Genomic DNA, 24215 nt, shown 5'->3' with positions numbered 1-24215 from the left:
CATTGATAATTTAATGTATAATTAATAATTACATATAACCAATGTATAATGTATAAATAATTTAGTGACCTTTAATGCCTCAGTTTGGTCAATTATTTCTACTGACAAGAAAGGAACAAAGAATGAAACACCAAACTGAGATGTAAAGAAACTAATACACATACCCCTCTGTCTCAAACCGCTCAATTAGACGTAGACACCACCACTCCCTGATTGCAGGCATGTCAAGCTAACAGAAATTGTAATGTTACAGGATTAGTATTTAAGTTGTATTGTTAGAATTTAATGACCAGCAATAAACTTTATAGCAACCTTCTAAGGAAGAAAATAGAAAAGCTCACTTACCAGAAGAAGCCATGTAACGCAAGCTAAAGACAGACAACAAGATAAAAATAAAAATGTAATTAATTTTAAAAGTGAGTGAGACAGAGCGGGTAAAGAGAAGACTAGGGGCAGCTTAACCTACACGTGGTTAGCTAAGTTTGAGTCAGACAGACTGACTCAATCAAGTACTTTTGCCTCTCGAAATAAATTACTGACCCATCTTTTGAATTGATATCACATCAATCGTTTATAAATAATAAATGTTGCATCATTACAATACAATCAACAACAATAACTTATTTACATACCTCAATTCGTATCGCTTCAAAAAATGTCTGCTGCCATCATACAGATATGGTCTGCTGTTTTGATGACTAGGCTCATATACTAATATACAGCCTCCCCCTACTGGACGCATGAAGAACAACAGGGGCGTAAAACTGCTTGGGGCGTAAAAACTGCTTGAAAACTACCGGCTCCAGGTCTGCAGCCTCCCCCTACTCACGAGAGGCGGCTGCAGATTCAGGACCGCAGTTCTTGAAGTGTATGTAACTCTTTTTCTCTCTCGCTCTCTTTTCTCTGGCAGCTAATGTTAATTTGATTATGTGAATATGTAATACCTCATGTTCTTGTGGCATTGAATTAATAAACCATAAAAAACAACCCCTTTTCGAAAGTGAAAGAAACGAAAAAAAAAAAAAAAAAGGACCGGAGTTCTAGGACCCTAGTTTTTCGTGACAGCGCCACCATACCGTACTGGACGATAAAGCGATGGCTGCAGTTTCAGGATAGCTGTTATAGTACCCTGTTGGTTTAGTTTGCAGTCACGTTACTTTGTATATAGCATCAATAAATGAATCTCAGTAGTGTAGAGTCTGGGAACATGACGTCAGCAACACAATGCATTCTGGGACTTTGGGACACGGCCACTACTGTATGTATTGTATTGGATTGATAATATACTGTTTTGTTTGCTCTCTACAGCTAAAAAATAAGTTACAATGGTAAAAGCTTGTTGTGTAATTAACTGCCATACTCGTACTCATGACCGGCATGGAAAAATAATTTGAATGGAGTGAGATTTTTCAGCTTTCCCGCTGGAAAACCGCACCTTGATCTCAGGTCTCCGAGTTAACAAAGCATCGTCACATAGCTTGGTTAGCAGCAGTAAGAAGGAAAAGAAGGATTGTCCCTTTGGTCTGATATATACACACGTATGTATGTGCATTTATATATATATATATATATATATATATATATATATATATATATATAAATATACAGAAATGTACGTTATATAAACAACTTTTTTTTGGATGTGATTAATCGATTTGACAGACATTAAATGTTACCTATGCATGAACAACATCTCCTGCATTATCAGTGTTATGCATATTGCATACCACCTATTAAAGTAATAAACGGCAAAATTGACCAATTCTGCATCTCTTTATTTGTGCATCATAACACACTGAGGTTAATTTGTACAGTTTACAATAACGCATAATAAAAAGTAAAGGGGCAGTGTAACACATAAAAGGTAATTAGGTAAACAAGTATCAAGACCACAGGTAGGGCAGTGAAAATTGAAAAAAAAAGTTCAGTGCACTTCAAGTATCCTTCAAGTATAGTACAGTAACCTTCAAGTATCAAGAAAATAGATAATGTAATAAGTGAAAAAGGTACATACAAAGACAATTGTTAAAATTGATTAATTCAAGACCTTTGAGGAGACAACAGTCTTCCGCTTGTTGACGCGGAAAATTTGAAGGTTCTGCACCCATCCATTTGTAAATTGCAGGTGAGACTCGAGAGATTTATCATTTTTAAACTGATCAGAGGTGTACGCTCTGACACTACAAACAAGGTAAGAAAACACATTGGGGAAGGTTACGAGCGGCAGCTCTTTAAGATCATCCGACCACTCTTTGTGTTCGTGCAGATTGAGTTCGTTGATTGTCTTGATTTTTTTCTAAATACCGCATCTTTGCTTCCTTGTTGAGTTTTTCTTTATATGTAATCTTACAATTGATCTGTATGTCATGTCACTTTCACTTTCACTTTTACTGATGAGCGTGTTCCAAAACATGGTCGCGACTACCCAGAATGCAATGCGCAGTGACGTAGTTTCCCAAGCTCTATTTGTTTTTAAATGTGATTTTTGATTCAAAATGCAGCAGAGGTTAATTACTAAGTGTGCTTTGAGTCACAATTTTAAATTTAAACATGAATTTACACAAAATATAAATGAAATATCAAGTTCTAAGCAGCCATGCATTATAATATTTTTTCTTCTTGTTTGCTCGTTATAACGACTTAATTTTCTCGGTTTCTCGACATAACGAAGTTCGTTTTCTCATTATAACAACTTCATTTTCTCATTTTCGACAAAACGAAGTTCGTTTTCTCGACAACGAAGTTCGTTTTCTCGTTATAAAGACTTAATTTTCTCTAAGAAGTTACAAAACTGCGCCAGCAGGTGCCACTATAGACCTGAATATAACTGATGAGGTGTTGTACACTATCCACTTTACTGTACGCGGACCTTCCTCGTGATCGCTATAATTTGTGCAGTCTTCATTACTGACATTTAATTAATTCATAAATGTTAAATGCTTGAATCAATATGAATATTTTGTGTATTAAGTTCCTGCTAGATGCATGAGTTTCACCAACGTGTTCTGTGTCATAAAATAACTGCTTATCAAAACCAAGGTTGACATCACTGTATTCTGTTTATTTACAGTAGGACGGGATTTAACGATGTAGGCTGATGTGCTTCTTTTCCTTATTACTAATCTTTATTGTTAACCACATTGATGAGAAATGTGATGTACATTTAAAATCCATAGGCTTATTTAATTCATTCGTTTTGTTCTATAATGTTGTAATAGTTTTTTCTACACACACACACACACTACACGTACACATGGACGCTCTTTTCAAACAGAAGCTTGTAACACACATGATATCTGCTACATCATATAATGACTACTACAAATTACAAATGATATGTAATTTTATTTCAAATAAAGGGAAAATGAAAAGTGAGTTTAATCCAAGCAGCTCTAATTTCGCGATGTTGCCATTTAAACATGTTAATTACAAAAACAAAACGTTGGTTGTACTGTCTCTGAAAAAATCAACAGTGATTGATCAGCCTTTATTTATATACAGTATTGTAGACGTTATTACCTAGGCGAAGCTAAATTTGCTGAAATATAGGCTACAGTAAGAGCGCGTGCATGGTTGTCCATCAGATGCCTGTCAAAGTTGAGTTCGTTACTATAGCAACAGTAAAACTGTCATGTCGTTATAATGAGAAAACAAACTTTTGTTATGTCGAGATAACGAGAAAAATAAGTCATTATAACGAGAAAACGAACTTCGTTATGTCGAGATAACGAGAAAAATAAGTCATTATAACGAGAAAATTAAGTCGTTATAACGAGAAAACAAAAAGGAAAAAAATTTGCCACCTAATCCAGCTTCATGGTACAGGCCCCTGATTCATAAAAGATTTGTTTTGTTTCTTTTCTGTCTCCTCATTTGCCATGTCTGATATTTTAACCAACAAGTATCCTGTCCTACCAGAAGACTGAACACACTGGATCATTGCTACACTCAGTTTAAGAATGCCTACAAAGCTCGGTCACTACTGGCTTTCGGTAAATCGGACCATGCCGCCATTTTCCTCACACCGGAATATAAACAAAGGCTCGTTCAAGATCCCCTGGTGCAGAGGGTGGGGACACGATGGTCCACTTACTCTGAAGCCATGCTACAGGCAGCTATTGATGACGTAGACTGGGACATGTTTCGGGCAAGTTCATCTGATGTTAGCGAGTTTGAAAATATGAGGTAGCATTAAGCTTTGTTAACACGCTAGCAGAGAAAGCAACTGAAACCATATCTATAAGGACCTTCTCAAATCAGAAACCGTGGGTGGACAGAACAATCAGTGCTGCAGTAAACAAATGCACTGCTGCTCACAATGCCGGTCTTCTCTCGGGAATCATGAGCGAGTACAAAGCATTGAGCTATGCTCTCAGACGCGCAGTAAGAGCCGCAAAACACAGATACAGGGAACGAATAGAGTCACCAGAGGGCTTGCTTAGTTGGGGTCACTTAATCTTCAACGATATTGTTGACTTGATTGCAAATGAATGCACAGACACAATTTAAACTGAACAGAGATGACATCACTGAATTCAATGATGAACTGCCTTCAACTGTCATTTTGCATGATTGACACACTGTTTTCCTAATGAATGTTGTTAAGTTGCTTTGACGCAATGTATTTTGTTTAAAGCGCTATATAAATAAAGGTGACTTGACATTTCCAGCTAAATGACTTCAGACACATGTGGCAAGGACTAAGGACCATCTGTGCCTTTGAAGATAAATCCTTTAGAGGTGAGAGCAGAGCTAAACACTTTCTATGGCCAATTTGAAAGCAATCTAAGAAGCGTGAGTCTGCCGATCAGAACGTCAGGAAGCAGCAGTCAAAGCAGTGATGATCATATGATCACCGTGTCGCAGGACGAGGTTCGGAGGGTTCTAAAGCAAGAGAACATCAGGAAAGCAGCCGGACCTGATGGGATTTCTGGTTGTGTTCTGAGGTCCTGCGCTGATCAGCTCGCTGGTTTGTTTACATCTATTTTTAATGAGCCCCTTGCTACCTCAATGGTTCCAACCTCCTTCAAAAATCCCTGTGAAACATCCCTGTGCCTAAGAACAATAAACTCTCTTGTCTGAATGACTACCGTCCAGTTGCCCTCATATCAATAGTCAAGAATGAATTTGAGGGACTGGTTAAAAACTACATTTGCTCCTCCATTTTGGATGCTTTGGACCCTCTTCAGATTGCCCCAACAGATCTCACATCCTGCACTCTTCCCTCTCTGCAAATGGATTCCTGAGTTCCACACCGGCAGACCTAAAGTGTTGAAAGTAGGCACCTCCATCTCCATCACCCTGAACGTAGGAGCCCCACAGGGCTGTGTCCTGAGTCCCCTGCTCTACTCTCTCTACACACATGACTGCGTGTCTTAGCACAGCTCCACATCTATAATCAAATTTGGTGATGGTACTGTGGTTCTTGGCCTCATTCACAACAATAATAAGACCGCATACTTGGAGGATGTAGAGAAACTAACATCATGGTGCCAGGACAACGATTTCTTTCTGAATATGAGCAAAACTAAAGTGTTGATTGTGGACTTCAGGAAGAGACAGCAGCAGCCCTATACTCTTATGATCAGCGGGACCACGCTTTCACGTTGATGATACAAATGATGCATTAGGACTTGTGTTTACTGACCTAATAAACTCTTTTGGAGTCAAGCAAAATGTCACCGAGCCCACTCATCGTTTTAATCATACACTAAAATTAATTATATCGCATGGAACAGTGCGAAAACTGCTATAATTGTATAATTGTATAAAATTGTTTTATTTCTTTCAGTTCAGAACACACCGCATTAACAGCATGAACCATGTGACGTTGGGTCTGCATTACTTCTTCCGTCAGTACATGCCTTGAGTTACCAGCGCTCGGTGGTGGCACAAAGGATGATGATGATGCCCTGGATTGCGCACAGGATGGGGTTGCTTGGGCATTTGATGATGGCGGCACACTGGACATTGGAGGCACACAGGATGGCGGCGGCGGTTACACGTAGTATCTAAGCCTACATCCCTTGTCTACCCCACTTGGACCACTCACCGGGCTTGAAGGCATTCCAGGATTAACTGTTCCTTTAATCATTAAAGGGGGGGTGAAATGCTATTTCATGCATACTGAGTTTTTTACACTGTTAAAGAGTTGGATTCCCATGCTAAACATGGACAAAGTTTCAAAAATTAAGTTGTACGTTGTACGGTTTGTCACAAGTTTCGGAAAGTTTTTTTCGAGTATGGCTCTGTGTGACGTTAGATGGAGCGGAATTTCCTTATATGGGTCCTGAGGGCACGTTTGCCGGAAGAGCGCGCGCTCCCGTATGGCAGAGCACTGAGAGGCTGAGCACAGACAATCACTGATCAGAGCGAGAGTGTCGCGAAATGTCACAAAAGGAGTGTGTTTTTGGTTGCCAGGGCAAGACAACCCTGCACAGATTACCAAAGAAAAAACAGCATCAAGGGACCAGTGGATGGAGTTTATTTTTACAGAGCATCAACGGAGTTGTGCAAGTGTTTGTGTTTGTTCCCTTCATTTCTAAAATGCTTGTTTTACAAACAAAGCCCAGTTTGACAACGGATTTGTGTATCGTTTATTTCTTAAGGATGATGCAATCCCAACGAAAAAGGGTCACGATTGTGTGTTGGAACCACAGGCGGTGAGTAAAACTGCTTAAAATATCTCTGCCTCCTTGTAAGTGCGCCCGCCTCCCATCGGAGACCCGGGTTCGAGCCCCGCTCGGAGCGAGTCGTTGCTGCTGCTGCTCTCGTTCAGTTTCAGCCTTCACAACTGTCACAGCTTCCAAACGCTCTCAACGCAAAAGCCTACTGGCGCTCGTGATTCTTTAGCTCCGCCCACACGTCACGCCTCCAGGCGCTCGTGTTTTTCCGGGAAAAATCGGTACAGACTATCTTTCTCTTATGAATATAATAAAACTAAATAATTTTTGGAGTTATGAAGGATGCAGTACTACTCTATAGGTACTCAAGATTAACAGGATATTGAGTGAAAATGAGCATTCAACCCCCCCCCCCCCCCCTTTAAAAAATGTTTAATTAAATAAAGGTTGTATTGCATATCTGTAAATATGTGAAATAAAATGTGCACTTGATGACTTGCTTTTGTCTTTTTAAGTAAAATTTTTAGCATATGAATAAACAGGAAAATTGACTATTTTAATAAACGTATATCTTAAGGGCAGCTGCATCTATTGCTAGATTTGTCACTTGGATATTTTAGGACTTTCCACTTAAATTATCCACAACAAAAAAGCAGAATTTTAAACAGACAAAAGCGTACATAATGTGTAGATAAATCAATTACCATCGTCACCGCAAATTTTTTCGGCCCTCCACCTCAGACAGCAGTACCTCCATCTTGCAGTCGGTGAAGTTTCTTTTTTTTGTTTTCGTTTCTGTTCTTCCATTTTTAGCCAAATAGATAAATGACAATAATCGGTCATATTAATATGCAGGGAGATAATGCATATTCAAAATAGGCGGTCTTAACCTCCAAATATGGTTATTTCGGGAGGAGATTGGGGTAAGCTATAAGCACGTGCACCGGCGCACAATATTCAGATAATTTTGATTTATAAAGTGAACCTTGCGAAGGTTCTGGCGTACGTACGGTTTTATAAATCTGAAATCTTTTGTGCGTACGTAAATTCTGCTTTAAGTGCGTACGCACACTTTAAGGATGAAATCTACGCAAAGTTTTATAAATGAGGCCCCTGCTTATTGCATCAGATCAAGGCTGCATCTCATTTCTAGCCTTTCTAGGCGTTCGACACCATAGATCATGACTTACTCATAGATCGATTACAAAACTATACAGGTATTCGAGGGCAGGCTCTAAGATGGTTTAGATCCTACCTGTCCAATCACTACCATTTTGTTTACTTAAATGGGAAGTCATCTCATTTATCATCAGTAAAATATGGAGTGCCACAAGGATCTGTCCTAGGTCCCCTTCTAATTTCAATATACATGTTGCCCCTTGGTAATATTATTAGAAAATACGGAATTAGCTTCCACTGTTATGCTGATGATACTCAGTTATATATCTCAACGAGACCAGATGAAACTTCTAAATTGTCTAAGCTAAAAGAGTGTGTTAAGAATGTAAAAGATTGGATGACCAATAATTTTCTCCAATTAAATTCAGATAAGACAGAGATATTAATTATTACAACAAAAAACACTACACAGAATTACAATCTGCAGGATTACAATCTGCAACTAGACGGATGTACTGTTACTTCCTCTACAGTCAAAAATCTGGGTGTAATATTAGACAGCAACTTGTCTATTGAAAATCATATTTCCCATGTTACAAAAACTGCATTCTTCCATCTTAGAAACATTGCCAAGCTACGAAACATGTTGTCTGATTCTCATGCAGAAAAGCTAGTTCATGCATTCATGACCTCTAGACTGGACTATTGTAATGCACTTCTAGGTGTTTGTCCTGCTTCTTCAATAAACAAGCTACAGGTAGTCCAAAATGCAGCAGCTAGAGTCCTCACCAGGTCAAGAAAATATGATCATATTACCCCAATTTTACAGTCTCTGCACTGGTTACCTATTAAGTTCTGTATCAGTTACAAATGATCATTACTTACCTATAAGGCCCTAAATGGTTTAGCTCCTGCGTACCTAACTAGCCTTCTCCCACATTACAATCCATCACGCTCCCTAAGGTCACAAAACGCTGGACTTTTGGTAGTTCCTAGGATAGCAAAGTCCACTAAAGGAGGTAGAGCTTTTTCACATTTGGCTCCCAAACTCTGGAATAGCCTTCCTGATAATGTTCGGGGTTCAGACACACTCTCTCTGTTTAAATCTAGATTAAAAACACATCTCTTTCACCAAGCATTCAAATAATGTATCTTAAATTGTGAGTATAGTTGCATCTGATCAAATGCGCATTTTTATTCTTTAGCTTGGGTTAAACTAATTAATTTTACTTTGTTGGATCAGCAGCTATGCTAATGATGTCTCTATTTGTTTCTATATTAGGATTTACACAAGCTCCAGTCAGGATCCAGAATACCTGAGAAGAGATGATGCTGGCCCCTCAGAGGACCTCAGATGATGCTAACCCTGAATCAACAAACAGAACTAACAAATATTGCTACAAGTGTGACTGCATCATATAATCATTATTAATTATTAATAATATTAATCATTTTCATCATCTGGCTGACTACGTCTTATATTAATTTTTCTACAAATCCTGTCATACGTGCACAAACTGACAGTTACCACTTATAAGCTATTACTAAAAATTGTAGAAACATAATTTTCTGTAAAGTTGCTTTGTAACGATTTGTATTGTAAAAAGCGCTATACAAATAAACTTGAATTGAATTGAATCAGCGGGACCCCTGTGAAGAGGGTGAGGAGATTCAAGTACCTTGGTGTAAACATCTCTGAGGACCTAACTTGGACTACCCACATTCAAACACAGGTTAATAAAGCCAGGCAAAGACTACTATCTGAGACAGCTGAGGAAATTCAGGGTCTCACCAGCAATTCTTAAAATGTTCTATTCAGGGGCCATAGAAAGTGTATTGACTCAGTGTATCTCAGTGTGGTATGGGAACAGCTCCAGTCAAGACTGCAAAGCCCTGCAGAGAGTTGTGCGCTTAGCTGAGCGCATCTCAGGGTCTGCTCTCCCCTCTCTGCAGGACATCTACCTCAAACTCTGCAAAAGCAGAGCTGTTAAAATCATCAAGGACTCCATTCACCCCAATAACCATCTTTTCACTTTGCTGCCATCTGGTAAGCGCTTCTGTAGCCTGATGGCTAAAACCGAGAGAATCAGGAGGAGTTTCTTCTCCCAGGCCATCAGGCTCCTAAACTCAAAATTAGCCTAGGTTTGGTGCTTGGCTGCGAAGAGACTGTGGGCTCGCTGAATTTTAAGATCAAAGTCCACTGGAAAATGTAATTCACGCTTGAGGACATTCCGAAAAAGCGAATGTTGTTCCTTCACGATCTGGATTTCGAGATGAGTCAGTTTGTTTTGGTTACTCCTCTGTCGCTTAATGCTTTAAGTCAGCACTTAAGTCAAATCCAGTGTCATGTCCTCAACACGTCCCACGCGATTCTCCACTTCTTCCATTCTTTCAGTCAGGTCTCTCACTTCCTACGTCAGATTGTAAAGTTTATTACCCATCTCCTAGTGCAGGGTATTAATTTACTCCCTTAGTTTGTTATTGTCCTCCTTCAGTTTGAATTTAAGTGTTTCTATTGCTTCCAATATAGCGCTCAAGGTTTTGTTAGTTCCACCTGGGCTTGTGCTTGCTTGCTCGGCTGTGTTGCTAGCTTTTGTCGCGGTTATTAATTTGTCTCCTTTGGGTATTTTGTGTCGTTTTGGCTTTAATGTTTTGAACCCCACTCAAATGCTTACCTTCCTTTATTATTGTATTATAATAAAGGAAGGTAAGCATTTGAGTGGGGTTGAGTATTGCTCATTTGAGTATTGCTTCCGGCTTTGCTACCGTTCGGACGTTCTAGCTTACTGCTCTGCGCTTTGCTTCTTATTTCTGTACTTTTCTCAGATTTTTCTTAAATTTTTACTTCAGCAGATTAGCACAGTGCTCAAAAATTTTTTTTTGGCACAAACGCTAAAACTAGAAACACTGGGACTGGAATAATACTACAAAAAGAAGACTTTGTCTCCCACTGCGAACAGCTTACATTCCGGAGATGGGGAAACAACTGCCTACCAAACAGAAGAGAGAGAAAATGCCTCCTGTTGGATCTACTTGTTGCATGAACTGCTGTAAACTTCTACAAAGGATTGTGATTCTTGAAACAAAGTTACTTTCTGGACTTCCAAAACAGACGGAACACTTAGCAGACCGTCGTCATGGAGCCCCTCAGCAAACAGCAGTTTATACCAAGTGTAGAGGAACAAGCCGTATCTGATCACCACACCAATCGTTGGCACAAACAGGGAGCAAGACCCAAAGGAACTGGGTTTCTCGTATTGCTGCCATAGCTTCCTCTACCCCAGATTCGACTATGACAAGGCTTGTAAATACTGGTATTCTACCACCCCTATACATCTGGAGAAGAGATTTCAAGATTTAATAAATGTGGGTGAGGAATCCCCAAATGTATTTAAACATGGATCTGATCAGCCAGCAGCAAACACCGCTACTAACAGGGGCTCAAGGACGAGCAGACAGCGGCTTTCAGCTCAGAGCGCAACCGAGCCAAGGACTCTGATAGTGGGTGACTCTGTTATCAGAAACATCCGTAGCAGGACTACAACAACATGCTGCCTTCCTCAAGCAACGGTCTCTGAGTGAACAAGGAACTTCAGAACATTCTGATGAAGCACAAGACTGCAAATCAAATCATCATCCATGTGGGAAAGAATGATATTCGGAAAGAGCAGTCAGAACTCCTTAAGAAGGACTTCATTGAACTCTTTGAAACACTTCAAAGACTCAAAGTTCAGTCGTTCATCAGTGGACCACTCCCAGCAAGGGGAACAAATATGTTTTCACGGTTGCTTGGGCTGGCTACAACGATCTTGTTATATAAAAGGAGTAAATTTCATCGCCAACTTCAATCTTTTCTGGGGCCATAGACAATTGTTTAAACCGGATGGCCTCCACCCAAACAAACTTGGTGCAAGAGTCTTTAATGACAATATCTACTTTTCCCTTCGTCATCCTTCAGCAGAGTGTGTCAATCCATTCAGCACACACACACCGGGTCCGAGTCATCATGTGGTTGACATATCCCACAAGGACACTGATAACACCACGCAGCCAATACAAGCACTGCTGATAGACACTATCCCTGCTGAGCCCTGCCAACAGAGCTCCTCACAGACAGACTGTGATGTATCAAAACAGCTACAAGATTCACCACCCAAGTACGACTTTCTGGAAAACAGCCAGGGAAGCCAGGACAACACATCACAGCCACCGGAAACACCAGAGACACAGCCCATCTCACCAGACACATTATCCCTCTCTCCAGCATCTCCACTTCTGTGCTTCTCACAGAAAATGGAGGAATTGGTGTATGTTGGGACTAAACTCTCCCACTCATTCACTGCTAGCCCGCAGATATCAACTAAAAAACGGCGGGCCCCCCAACCACCAAAGCCTGTGGGCCCTGTTCCTATGAGAGCTCTCCGACCGCTGCCACAATGCCAATGCCCAAACCCTCTATCTGCTGAAGGTGAACCAAGAACAACTGATAGCAGCTCTCAGTGATATGTGTCGGGTCCCCGCTCTAATTGCAGCAACATTGACAAATGCCTACTGAACAAGCGGGAACCCAGTGAGCCTGTAGCTGTCTCTATTTCAGTTTTATCACGTGATAGAAAGTCTAAGGCCTTCTCAAGCCGAAGGGCAAACTCATCTAATCTGCGGCCTATTATGCATCAAACTAAGATTGATGTAAAGACACAAAGCACTGCCATCAAGCTAGCACTTTTAAACATTTGCTCACTAAAAAATAAATCATTTCTAATCAATGACTTTATAACCACAAACAATCTGGATTTTATGTTTCTAAATGAAACATGGCTAGAAGACAGGTGCAGTGCAACAATCCTAAATGAAGCAGCCCCTCCTAACTTCATGGTGCTCCACGCATTCTGTTTATTATTATTTACAGGCCTCCAAAATACTCTCCAGCCTTTGTTGAAGAGGTCACAGAAATGTTATCAATAATTTCCTCAGAGTTTGACTGTTTTGCAATTGCAGGGGATTTTAATATTCACATAGATAATGCAGAAAACAAAACTACAAAAGAAATGATAACGGTTCTAAACACCCTTTGACCTGATTCAGCATGTGCATGGACCCACACACAAAGGTGGACACACTCTGGATCTAATCATCAGTAGGGGTCTAAACATCTCATCCATTGTTATTAAGGACGTAGCACTATCTGATCACTTCTGTATTTTCTTTGATATATTGATCTCTGCTACCACTGAATCTAGATCTGTCTCTGTCAGAAGGAGATGCATTAACGAGAACACAAGTGTACTATTTATGGAGGCTATATCTTTTACACCAAGCATTTCTGCAGACTCTGTTGATATTCTCCTTGATTCCTTCAACTCAAAAGTTAAGAATGTTATTGATGATATTGCACCAATAATAGTCAGTAAGAAAACAAACAGACAGAAATCAGTTTGGAGAAGATCAATAGCAGTTCAGACTATGAAAAGACAATGCAGAAAAGCCGAGCGGATGTGGAGGAAGACGAAACTTGAAATTCACTATAGCATCTATAAAGACATCCTTCATGCTTTTAATGTGAAACTAGCCACAGCTAGACAGAACTTCTTCTCAAACCTTATAAATAGTAACTTAAATAACACTCGTACTCTTTTTGCCACTGTTGAGAGACTGACAAACCCCCCCAAGTCAGATTCCCACTGATATGCTATCAGACAGCAAATGCAATGAGTTTGCTTCTTTCTTTTCTGAGAATATCATAATTATCAGGAAGGCGATTAGCACATCCTCAAGTAATGCAGAGGTCAGACAGATTCGGCCAAAATATCAAAAAGATACTATGTCTATTTTTGAAAAAATTGATAGTAAAATTCTGGAAGACATAGTGCAGCAACTAAAATCATCAACCTGTTGTCTTGACACACTTCCCACATCTTCTTTCAAAAGTGTGCTTGACTGCTTAAAAGCAGATCTCTTAGAAGTGGTGAATGCCTCACTTCTTTCTGGGACATTTCCAAACTCCCTAAAAACTGCAATTGTAAAGCCCCTCCTGAAAAAGACCAATCTTGATAACACAATTTTGAGCAATTTTAGACCAATATCTAATCTTCCTTTTATAGGCAAAATTATAGAAAAGGTAGTTTTTAATCAGCTGAACAAATACTTAAACTCAAATGGATACCTGGACAATTTTCAATCTGGTTTCTGACCACATCACAGCACAGAGACAGCACTCATTAAGATAATAAATGATATTCGCGTAAATTGTGACTCTGGCAAAATATCAGTGCTGGTATTGCTAGATCTCAGTGCTGCGTTTGACACTGTCGATCATAACATACTACTAGGGAGACTGGAAAACTGGGTCGGGCTTTCTGGGATGGTACTCAAATGGTTCAGATCAAACTTAGAAGGGAGAGGCTATTATGTGAGTCTAGGAGAGCATAGGTCTAAGTGAGTCCCACAAGGGTCAATTCTTGAACCGCTCTTGTTTAGCCTGTATATGCTTCCACTAAGTCAAATAATGAGAAAGAACCAAATTGCCTATCACAGCTATGCTGATGATACCCAGATTTACCTTGCCTTATCTCCAAATGACTACAGCCCCATTGACTCCCTCTGCCAATGCATTGATGAAATTAATAATTGGATGTGCCAGAACTTTCTTCAGTTAAACAAGGAAAAAACTGAAGTCATTGCATTTGGAAACAAAGATGAAGTGTTCAAGGTGAATGCATACCTTGACTCTAGGGGTCAAACAACTAAAAATCAAGTCAGGAATCTTGGTGTGATTCTGGAGACAGACCTTAGTTTCAGTAGTCATGTCAAAGCAGTAACTAAATCAGCATACTATCATTTAAAAAACATCGCAAGAATTAGATGTTTTGTTTCCAGTCAAGACTTGGAGAAACTTGTTCATGCCTTTATCACCAGCAGGGTGGACTATTGTAATGGGCTCCTCACCAGCCTTCCCAAAAAGACCATTAGACAGCTGCAGCTCATCCAGAACACTGCTGTCAGGATTCTGACTAGAACCAGAAAATCCGAGCATATCACACCAGTCCTCAGGTCCTTACACTGGCTTCCAGTTACATTTAGGATTGATTTTAAAGTGCTTTTACACTCGTATATAAGTCACTAAATGACCTAGGACCGAAATATATTGCAGATATGTTCACTGAATATAAACCTAACAGAGCACTCAGATCACTAGGATCAAGTCAGTTAGAAATACCAAGGGTTCACACAAAACAAGGGGAGTCTGCCTTTAGTTACTATGCTGCCCGCAGTTGGAATCAGCTTCCAGAAGAGATCAGATGTGCTAAAACACTAGTCAAATTTAAATCTAGACTCAAAACACATCTTTTTAGCTGTGCATTTGTTGAATGAGCACTGTGCAATGTCCGAACTGATTGCACTATATTTTCACTGTTTTATGTTTTATTATTATTATTTTTATGTAAAATCATTTTCTGTTTTTAAATGTTTTAATCATTTTAAAAGTTTTAAAATTACTTGTTTTATTTTTATTATTTTTCTTCATGATTATTTTACTTTCTTTTATGTAAAGCACTTTGAATTACCATCGTGTACGAAATGTGCTATATAAATAAACTTGCCTTGCCTTGCCTATTATATATCGTTGAGTTTTGGTGGGTATTTTCCATCAATCTTATAGAGCTGTCACCAAACACTTCTGTCTCGTTACTCCATTACCAGCCCACCCCTTATTAATACATTACTATTAAACACTTGTTAAGCAATTGACTTACACTTTTCAGATGTGATATTAGATGAAAAAAGGAAGAAAAGTGAGTTTGGCAAAAGACTGGTTCGATCGTAAAATACAATACCCCGTGCATTATTCTAACTTTCACCACTGAATAATGCTGTCCAATTAGATTAAATAAGCATAAAATGAATGTTATTCTCAAGTTATTCCTCAATTTAATTATTCGCAACATTTTATTTAATTTTCTTTTTGTCAAAATGTAATAACTTTTTCTCAAGATTTTTTTTATTTTTTATTGCATGGCCCTAATCCTCTTCCGTGGATTGCCATTAGCATGAGTGAAGTGGGAGCGTTCAGGTGGCAGAGTATTCTGCAAGGTCTTAAAGCCTTACTTGAGAGGATACATTCGCAATTCAAACAATGATTTGTGCAAAAAGAATTAGAAATTTGTTATTTGTACGGTCTAGATGGCCATACGCCATATTCCTGCGAATACAGGACAAACTGTGTTTTGTATAGCTTTCCTACAGAACGATTCTCTCATGGCTTAAATATGGGCAATTCTATATTATAAAGAATGGTTGGCAACCTTATTTTGCATAGATTTTATTGAAAAGAGCTTAGGCTAATGTAACCAGAAGATTTAAGATATAGGAGTATGCTTTTAAGTTTTCTTGCCTCATGAGTTTACATTATCTTAACAAGCAAATAAATTCAACATTAATTTCACTGTGTTTCTGTGAAACGTTGAGGTACCATCGTAGTATTTTTGTGTGCATTTGAATGTCATGGTAATGTACAACACAAAGTATCTTACGAAATGCACATAAAATAACATAAATCAAGGCATAGGCCACGAAGTGTTGGTGAAATAAAACAATAGCGGACCAGAGGGAATATAGATTTTTTCCCAGAAAATTTCAAGAACCTGTATCCATGTATGTTTATTTAAAAAATACTTAATAATTAAGAACAAAGATACTGTGGTGGTAGCCAAGGACAAGCAGGACAATTGTGTGGAAAAATTGTTGATTTATTCTTCCACAAAAACAATAACAAAAATGTTAATCAAATCCACAAAAGCAGATATATCAAAAGTCCAGTTCAACATAATTCCTGCAAACTCAAACTAAAACATTGGAAAAATAACTGAACTAAAACAGGCCTACAAAAAGAATAAATCTGCCCTGCTAGCAGAGTAACAATACAATGTAAGAACTGAAATCAGCTTTTCAAACCGACTGACTGGGTAGTACCAACAACCTCTAAATATACCCATGTAGCTTCTACCAAACAAAATGAAAAAGTAAACAATCAGATAACACTTTAACAGAAATCCCAAATAACAAAAAGATTCACAACAAAATGTGCATTTTAACATTTACTTAAATGTTGGTGACACAAGGAATGTGACCGTTCACTCCATGTTCAGAGACTCTAGGACTCAGAGCAAACATAACAAAGAAAGAAACAAAGAAACATAAAAAGTGTGCACCCTTCTATGTTCAATAAACTGTTAAATAATCTTTACTTTGTGTGTGTGGTTTTTTTTTAAATCAGAAATAAGGGGATTTAAAAATAAATTACTAAATCAAACATTAACCAATAAATAAAGTAAATTTAATTATAGCAATACATTGCAACAACTAATAAAACAAACAATGGCTTATTTTCAGATATAAAAGATTTACTTAGCAGGAACATTCAAGAAATGCAATGAACAAATCTAAAAATAAAACACTATATAAACTGATACCTAAAGCAACTGTAATACAACTGTTTTTAAGTCAAGAATAGAGAGTGATTTTTCTCTGTGCACTTAATTTTATTACCCTTAAAAAATAGTTTTGTTCGATTTTATTTTTTGCCAAAATGTAGCAACTTTTTTCTTGTAATTTAACAAATTTATTCTCAATATTTTGTTCGACATTCGACAAGAAGTTTTTATTTTATTTTATTTTTTATTGCATGGACCAAATTCTCTTCCGTGGATTGTCGTTAGCACAAGTGAAGTGGGAGCGTTCAGGCGGCAGAGTATTCTGCAAGGTCTTAAAGCCTTTCTTGAGAGGCTACATTCACAATTCAAACAATTATTTGTGCAAACAATGATTAATTTGTTATTTGTATGGTTAAGATGGCCATACAACGTTTACCTGCGAATACAGGACAAACTGTTTTGTATAGCTTTCATACAGAATGGTTATCTGATGGTTTAAATACGGGAGAATTCTGTATTATACAAAACAGTTGGGCATCCCTATTTTGAATAGATTTTATTAACCTTGTGTGTTTTGACAGTATAAGCACAAAAGATAACTTAGTTCAGAGATCAGGCGCTGTTTGACAGGCTTTTTGGTGCGCACGCTTCGGGTGTATGTGATGCTCAGAAAAGGCATACATCAGACCAGCGCATGAATGAAACTTTTAACCAGCAAGGCTTTAAAGCACATGCAAATATTGTACTTTTGTGTCTGCGAATAAGTGCAGTGACCCCTGAGAGTAACTCTAAAGCCGAGTTAACACTGTCTGAACTGTACAACATCACATGCATTCACATCAGAGTCTCCAGAACTGCAGCTGACAGAATGTACACTGTAGCATGATATTACAATATTTCTTCAAAAGCAGAGTGTAAACACATTGTAAACACATCAGATCGATCCACTCTGGGACCAGTTAAGAAAAATTCGCAGTTTCATGCTGCCAAAACACCGGATCCGTCTAGAGGACACACCAATAGGATACAAAATTTGTACATATACAGCTAAAGGCATCATCTCTGTTTGTACGGGGCCTTACTGTGATAGTTTTTTGTATGTATGTGTAGAGCAGATGAATGACTGAAGCACGTCCCACATTCAGTGCAGTGATAAGGTTTCTCTCCAGTGTGGATCCTCTCGTGTGTTTTCAGGTGTACTGACTGAGTGAATCTCTTGTCACAATGTGAACACTCGTAAGGTTTCTCTCCAGTGTGGATCCTCTCATGTTTTTTCAGGTCTGCTGACCTATTGAATCTCTTGTCACAGTGTGAACACTCAAAAGGTTTCTCTCCAGTGTGGATCCTCTCATGTTTTTTCAGGTATCCTGACTGAGTGAATCTCTTGTCACAGTGTGAACACTCAAAAGGTTTTTCTCCAGTGTGGATCATCTCATGTATTTTCAGGTATCCTGACTGAGTGAATCTCTTGTCACAGTGTAAACACTTATAAGGTTTTTCTCCAGTGTGGATCATCTCATGCTGTTTTAAACTGCCCACTGAAGTAAAAGTGATTTCACACTCTGAGCACTTGTACTTTTTTACACCAGTATATGTTTTCTGATGTATTTTCAAAACTGAAAAATTAGAAAAATTCTTTGCACCCAAATAACATGTATATGGCTTCTCCTTTGTATGAACTGTCAGGTGTTTCTTCAGGTCTGAAGCGCTCAAAAATGTTTTATTACATTGATTGCATGTGTACGGTTTCTCTCCAGTGTGGATCCTCTCATGTGTTTTCAGTTTTGTTATCCTATTGAATGTCTTGTCACAGTGTGAACACTCATAAGGTTTTGGTCCAGTGTGGATCCTCTCATGTTTTTTCAGGTCTCCTGAATCACTGAATCTCTTGTCACAGTGTGAACACTTGTAAGGTTTTTCTCCAGTATGAACGCTCATATGTGCCATAAGGCTTCTTTTTTTGTGTAAAACTGTTCCCACATTGTTTACAAGTGAACAGTTTCTCTCCAGTGTGAAATCTCGTGTGAAAATCAAGATGACATTTGTATGTGAAACTCTTTCCACACTGAGTGCATGTGAAAGTTTTCTTAGCTCTCAAAGGTTTTTCTCCAGTTTTGACATGATTTTTCTCCTCAACCTCACTCCATTTTTTGTCCTCCTCTCTTTCTTCAATAAACTCTAAAATAAAAGCAAAAACAGTTCATTTGATGTTATTTCTAAAAAGTTGGTTCTTTCTGATACAATTTTATGAAATAAAACTTCCTGCAAATGTAAAAATATCATTTTTAAAACATAACATACACAAACCGCAATGTTTCTACAAGGAGAACTATTCAATATGTTTCATCAACTACAACATTAACTTTATTGAAAAAAATTGCCCCCATTTGCTGCTCCATTTTTATTCTAAAGATTGTTTCTATTACAAAAAACGATATAAAACTACTTGAAACTTTATAACTGTCAGTAGAATTAATATTCTACCCCAATTTCCCCATTGGCCTCTGACCATCATGGCTTCCTAATCATACCCAATACATTGATTGGCTTCACTCTTTCTCCTCTCCACCAATAAGCTGGTGTGTATTTGGGCGTTCTACTGCAATATGGCTTCTGTCGCATCATCCAGGTGGACGCTGCACACTGGTGGTGGACAAGGAGATTCCCCCTTGCATGTAAAGTGCTTTGAGTACCCAGAAAAGCACTATATAGATGTAACGGTAACACTTTCTATGAAGCCTGTATTTATAATACATTATAAGACTATTCTTAAGCCATTATAATAAATGCATAATGCATTATTTAAAAAAACATGAATATTCATGAGATGATACAACATGTTATAATATAATATTTACAGCTATAGCTTTTAAGATTATGATGATTTATAACACAACGAACACATTGCATCCACGTTTACAATAGATTATAAAGGTACTGGTCATAATTAGAATATCATCAAAAAGTTGATTTATTTCACTAATTCCATTCAAAAAGTGAAACTGACAACTAAGGAAAATTCTTAATTCAGTATCTCAGAAAATTTGAATATTACTTAAGACCAACACAAAAAAAGGATTCTTAGAAATCTGAAAAGTATGAAAATGAAAAGTATGAGCATGTACAGCACTCAATACTTAGTTTGGGCTCCTTTTGCCTGAATTACTGCAGCAATGCGGCGTGGCATGGAGTCGATCAGTCTGTGCCACTGCTCAGGTGTTATGAGAGCCCAAGTTGCTCTGATAGTGGCAAGTCCTGTTGGAAAATGAAATCTGCATCTCCATAAAGTTGGTCAGCAGAAGGAAGCATGAAGTGCTCTAAAATTTATTGGTATATGGCTGCGTTGACTTTGGAGCTCAGAAAACACAGTGGACCAACACCAGCACATAACATGGCACCCTAAACCATCACTGATTGTAGAAACTGGACCTCAAGCAACCTGGATTGTGTGCCTCTCCTCTCTTCCTCCAGACTGTGGGACCCTGATTTCCAAAGGAAATGCAAAATTTACTTTCATCAGAGAACATAACTTTGGACCACTCGTGTTATGAGTTAATTAGCTGATTAGAGTGTGGCACCAGGTGTCTTCAATATTGAACCTTTTCACAATATTCTAATTTTCTGAGATACTGAATTTTTGGATTTTCCTTAGTTGTCAGTTATAATAATCAAAATTAAAAGAAATAAACATTTGAAATATATCAGTCTGTGTGTAATGAATTAATATAATATACAAGTTTCACTTTTTGAATAGAATTATTGAAATCAACTTTCTGATGATATTCTAATTATATGACCAGCTGTATTTCCTGTATTTCTCATAGTTATAATGTATAAGTCCTAGGGTTGTGCCGATAGATAGTATCGTGTATCAACGATAATCAGAGATAGACGTAAGCAGATTTCTCTGTCGATAGTCAAGACGATATTAGGCTCATTCTCCTATTAATGTATTAAATAATAATAACTATTATCATTTTTATTTTTATTAGGCGGCCTATTATAATTTGGCTATCAAACTGCCCAGCTATTTCACTTCAGCACCGCATTTCACACACACAAACACACACAACTTCTGTGTGCAGATGCGGCAGATTTGTCACAGGACGAGTGATATGACAGTTGCGTCCAGCTATATATGAACTAGCTGTTTTAAACAGTGTTTTTATATTTAACATTAGTTTATTAGTTTGCTTGAAAGTATATGTTTTTTTTATTATTTGTGATTACATAGGCTCTCTCTCGCGCACCTGTGTGGTTTTAAACACCAAATAGTTATGCTATGACAAGAACATAGAGTCTCTCTCTTGCTCCACACAAGCACAATAATATCGTGTATCATCGGCTGACGACATGACGATTTGAAAAATCGGCCAACACTAATAAGTCCCATATCTTGCCATTTTTCTGATGCTACTTTGCTTAAAGCAGTCAAAGACCATTTATAAGTAGTAATTACATTTTTTTCCTCACAAACAGCCATAAGATCAGATTTCAGATACCAGATTAATGTATTGTGGTGGAAAAAATTCATTAAACACTGCTTCTGTATGCTTGTATATGCATGTGTTTTCTTAGAACTGCTGTGTGGGTTCAGAAGGGCGACACCTGGGGGGAAACAGATGTCTGAGAATGACCTGAGAGGGTCATTGGGCCACATAGTGGGGGAACAATGCCTGAGGATGAACTGAGGGGGTCACCTAATGCCGTGTTTCCACCGCAGGAACTTTACCCAGGAACTAGGGACTTTGGCCTGGTACTCTGTGTGTTTCCACTGCAGGAACCAGGAAATAAATAAAGTTCCGGGTAAAAAAAACGCCCCTCAGAAAGTCCCTGCTGGCGAGGTTGTACTTTTTCAAAGTTCCGTAACTTTCGGGGGGCGAGACTTGGGCGCTAAACATCCTGATTGGTTGAGTTCACGCAGCATTGGTTGAGTTCAACCACCATTTATTCGGATCAACATTTTCAAAATATTTCTGTTATTGTGTCGTGAAATTTAATTTTAAAAGTATTTCAGGTGAGAATGTATTTGTTTAAAACTCAAATCTGTGGTTTATTTATGAAGACAGAGCCTATTTAAAAATGTGTTTCACCGATCTCGGAGACAGTGAGCTCCACTCGATCAGCGGGAGCTCAGTGATCATCTATCCGCCAAGAGCAGCCTCACCTCGGCTAGACCTTTTAATGTGTGCCGCTGGCTCTGATGTCTCTTTAGTGGTTAAACATAAAATATAATTTGTTTTGGGTAAATCTAACAGGTTATCTTGGTCTGTATTCAATTTATCTATGTGTTAAAATGAAAATTAAAAAGGCAAATCTATATATTTCGTTTCATTGTAATGGCTGTATATATACACATATCCCTGAACTAAGTAAATTTCTGCAGCTGTTATTATGTTTCAGTGAAAACAGAAGGAGGCAGTGGTATTTGATATCCTATTTCGTTTTATTGTATATATACTGAGAGGAAAATTGCAGGAGCCAAAGCGAGCTGACTGAAGTTATCAAGTACGCTGCTGTTTGCAGAATTACCAGATTTGCGTCGTCGCGGACATCACACTCCCGAGTCGAATGCACAAAGTCCGAACTACCGAGGATGCAAGTCCTAAATCAGCGTACTTTGTATTGCGCGCAGACCTACGTCACCAGTCTATTTGCCCAATCTTCCCGGTACTTTACACTGCGGTGGAAACACAGAAAGCAACAGGTCTGGGGGGAAAAAGTTCCTGGGAAAAAAAGTTCCTGGTACAAATGTCTCGGGTAATTTAGTTGGAAACGCGGCATTATTGCTAAAGCGATTGCGTGTGAATGTGCTTTATCTGTTTAAATCATGCTTTAACCCGAAAATAATCAGTAAAAGAAACAGTCAAACTCATATAGCCTTTAACATCCCGCTCTACTATTGCAGTCATTATAACTTGATCAAGCCATATAGCTAAATATGTTTAACATGAATTCTTGCTGAATATGCGGTTATATTTCGGGCTGTTGGCATGAATTGTACTCGTGATGGAGGCTCCAGTCAGATTCAGCTCATCCTTTGCTCGGCAGCGTGTCTCTGTCAGACTCGCGGGGGAGGGTTATACTACGGGAGCCTCAGTGGTGCGTCGGTGGATGTTAAAAAGAAAACCGATTTTCATTCAAACAAACCGATGTAAATTAAAAATTCGAGTTAATTGATAAAATCAATTTATCACTAAGCCCATACTTGCTTTCATATTATTTAATGAAAAAAAAAATGCAGCTTCATTTAAATGCAGGTGTGTAAAATATGTGCAAGATTTGCACTGCACGTGTGTTGGTAGATGTGAAGCTTTTATTCTTATTTATTTTATCTTCATTACAAATCTTGTTTGGTTTCATTTTGGAAAATTGCATGTAAAAAATAATTTTCGTTGTAATGCAAAATGTGAATTAATATTCATATGCAAGTATTTGTGCAAAAATTATTAATTAGCATTAATGACAGGGCGCATTAATATTCAACATTCAACAATCTGTGAATGTTGCATTTCTCTGGCGCAGAGAGCCAGCACTGTGAATTTCATCTTGCAGCAGACAAGAAAACATTTGTTTATTAATAAATAATTAAAATGTCTCATTTTTTACAGTTATTAGGCTACTTCTGCATGTAGGCTACTTTGTGGCAAACTTAATGGATGTGCTTGAGCGCGGAATATATTAAGATTTGATTATGTAAATTTAATATAAAACTCTGATTAGTTGAATATAATAAATGAACGACTAGAACTAGACAAATCTTATGTGGGGACATACCATTTTTTTGTCTTAACCAAAACAACATTCCTATATAAACCGGTTCAGCAACTTTGAAAGCCTCATAAGACACTGTCCATATGAAAGAGCAATTCACACCTTTATCTCGACCCCCACAAGCCACAGATAACTAACCCCAAAAACCCAACCCCCTCCAGCTGAACAGAATTCGGTCTGTGTTTTGGCTGTGCAGAACGATGTGTTACTGGGCTGAAACATGACTGGACTCAGCAGCACTACTCTTTGTATTCACTTTATTCTTGCA

The 24215-nt window shown here is 38.2% G+C and overlaps 2 protein-coding genes across 4 annotated transcripts in view; both read right to left on the bottom strand.

Moving 5' to 3' along the window:
• LOC127955956 (zinc finger protein 501) overlaps positions 1-24215 on the bottom strand; it is a 315828-nt gene that overhangs the window by 45093 nt on the left and 246520 nt on the right. The window lies entirely within an intron of this gene.
• The window catches only part of LOC127956046 (zinc finger protein 93-like), a 235215-nt gene continuing 228831 nt past the window's right edge, over positions 17832-24215 (bottom strand). The window contains exon 2 of the mRNA XM_052553800.1: positions 17832-19310. Coding sequence (XP_052409760.1) covers positions 18230-19120 — 891 coding nt within the window. The 5' untranslated portion in view covers positions 19121-19310 and the 3' untranslated portion in view covers positions 17832-18229. The remainder of the gene's footprint in view (positions 19311-24215) is intronic.

Source organism: Carassius gibelio, chromosome B4 (assembly GCF_023724105.1).
Source record: "Carassius gibelio isolate Cgi1373 ecotype wild population from Czech Republic chromosome B4, carGib1.2-hapl.c, whole genome shotgun sequence".
In the NCBI taxonomy this organism is placed as follows: Eukaryota; Metazoa; Chordata; class Actinopteri; order Cypriniformes; family Cyprinidae; genus Carassius; species Carassius gibelio.
The sequence above is the reverse complement of the archived record's forward strand: the minus strand, read 5'-3'. Positions and strand labels throughout refer to the sequence as shown.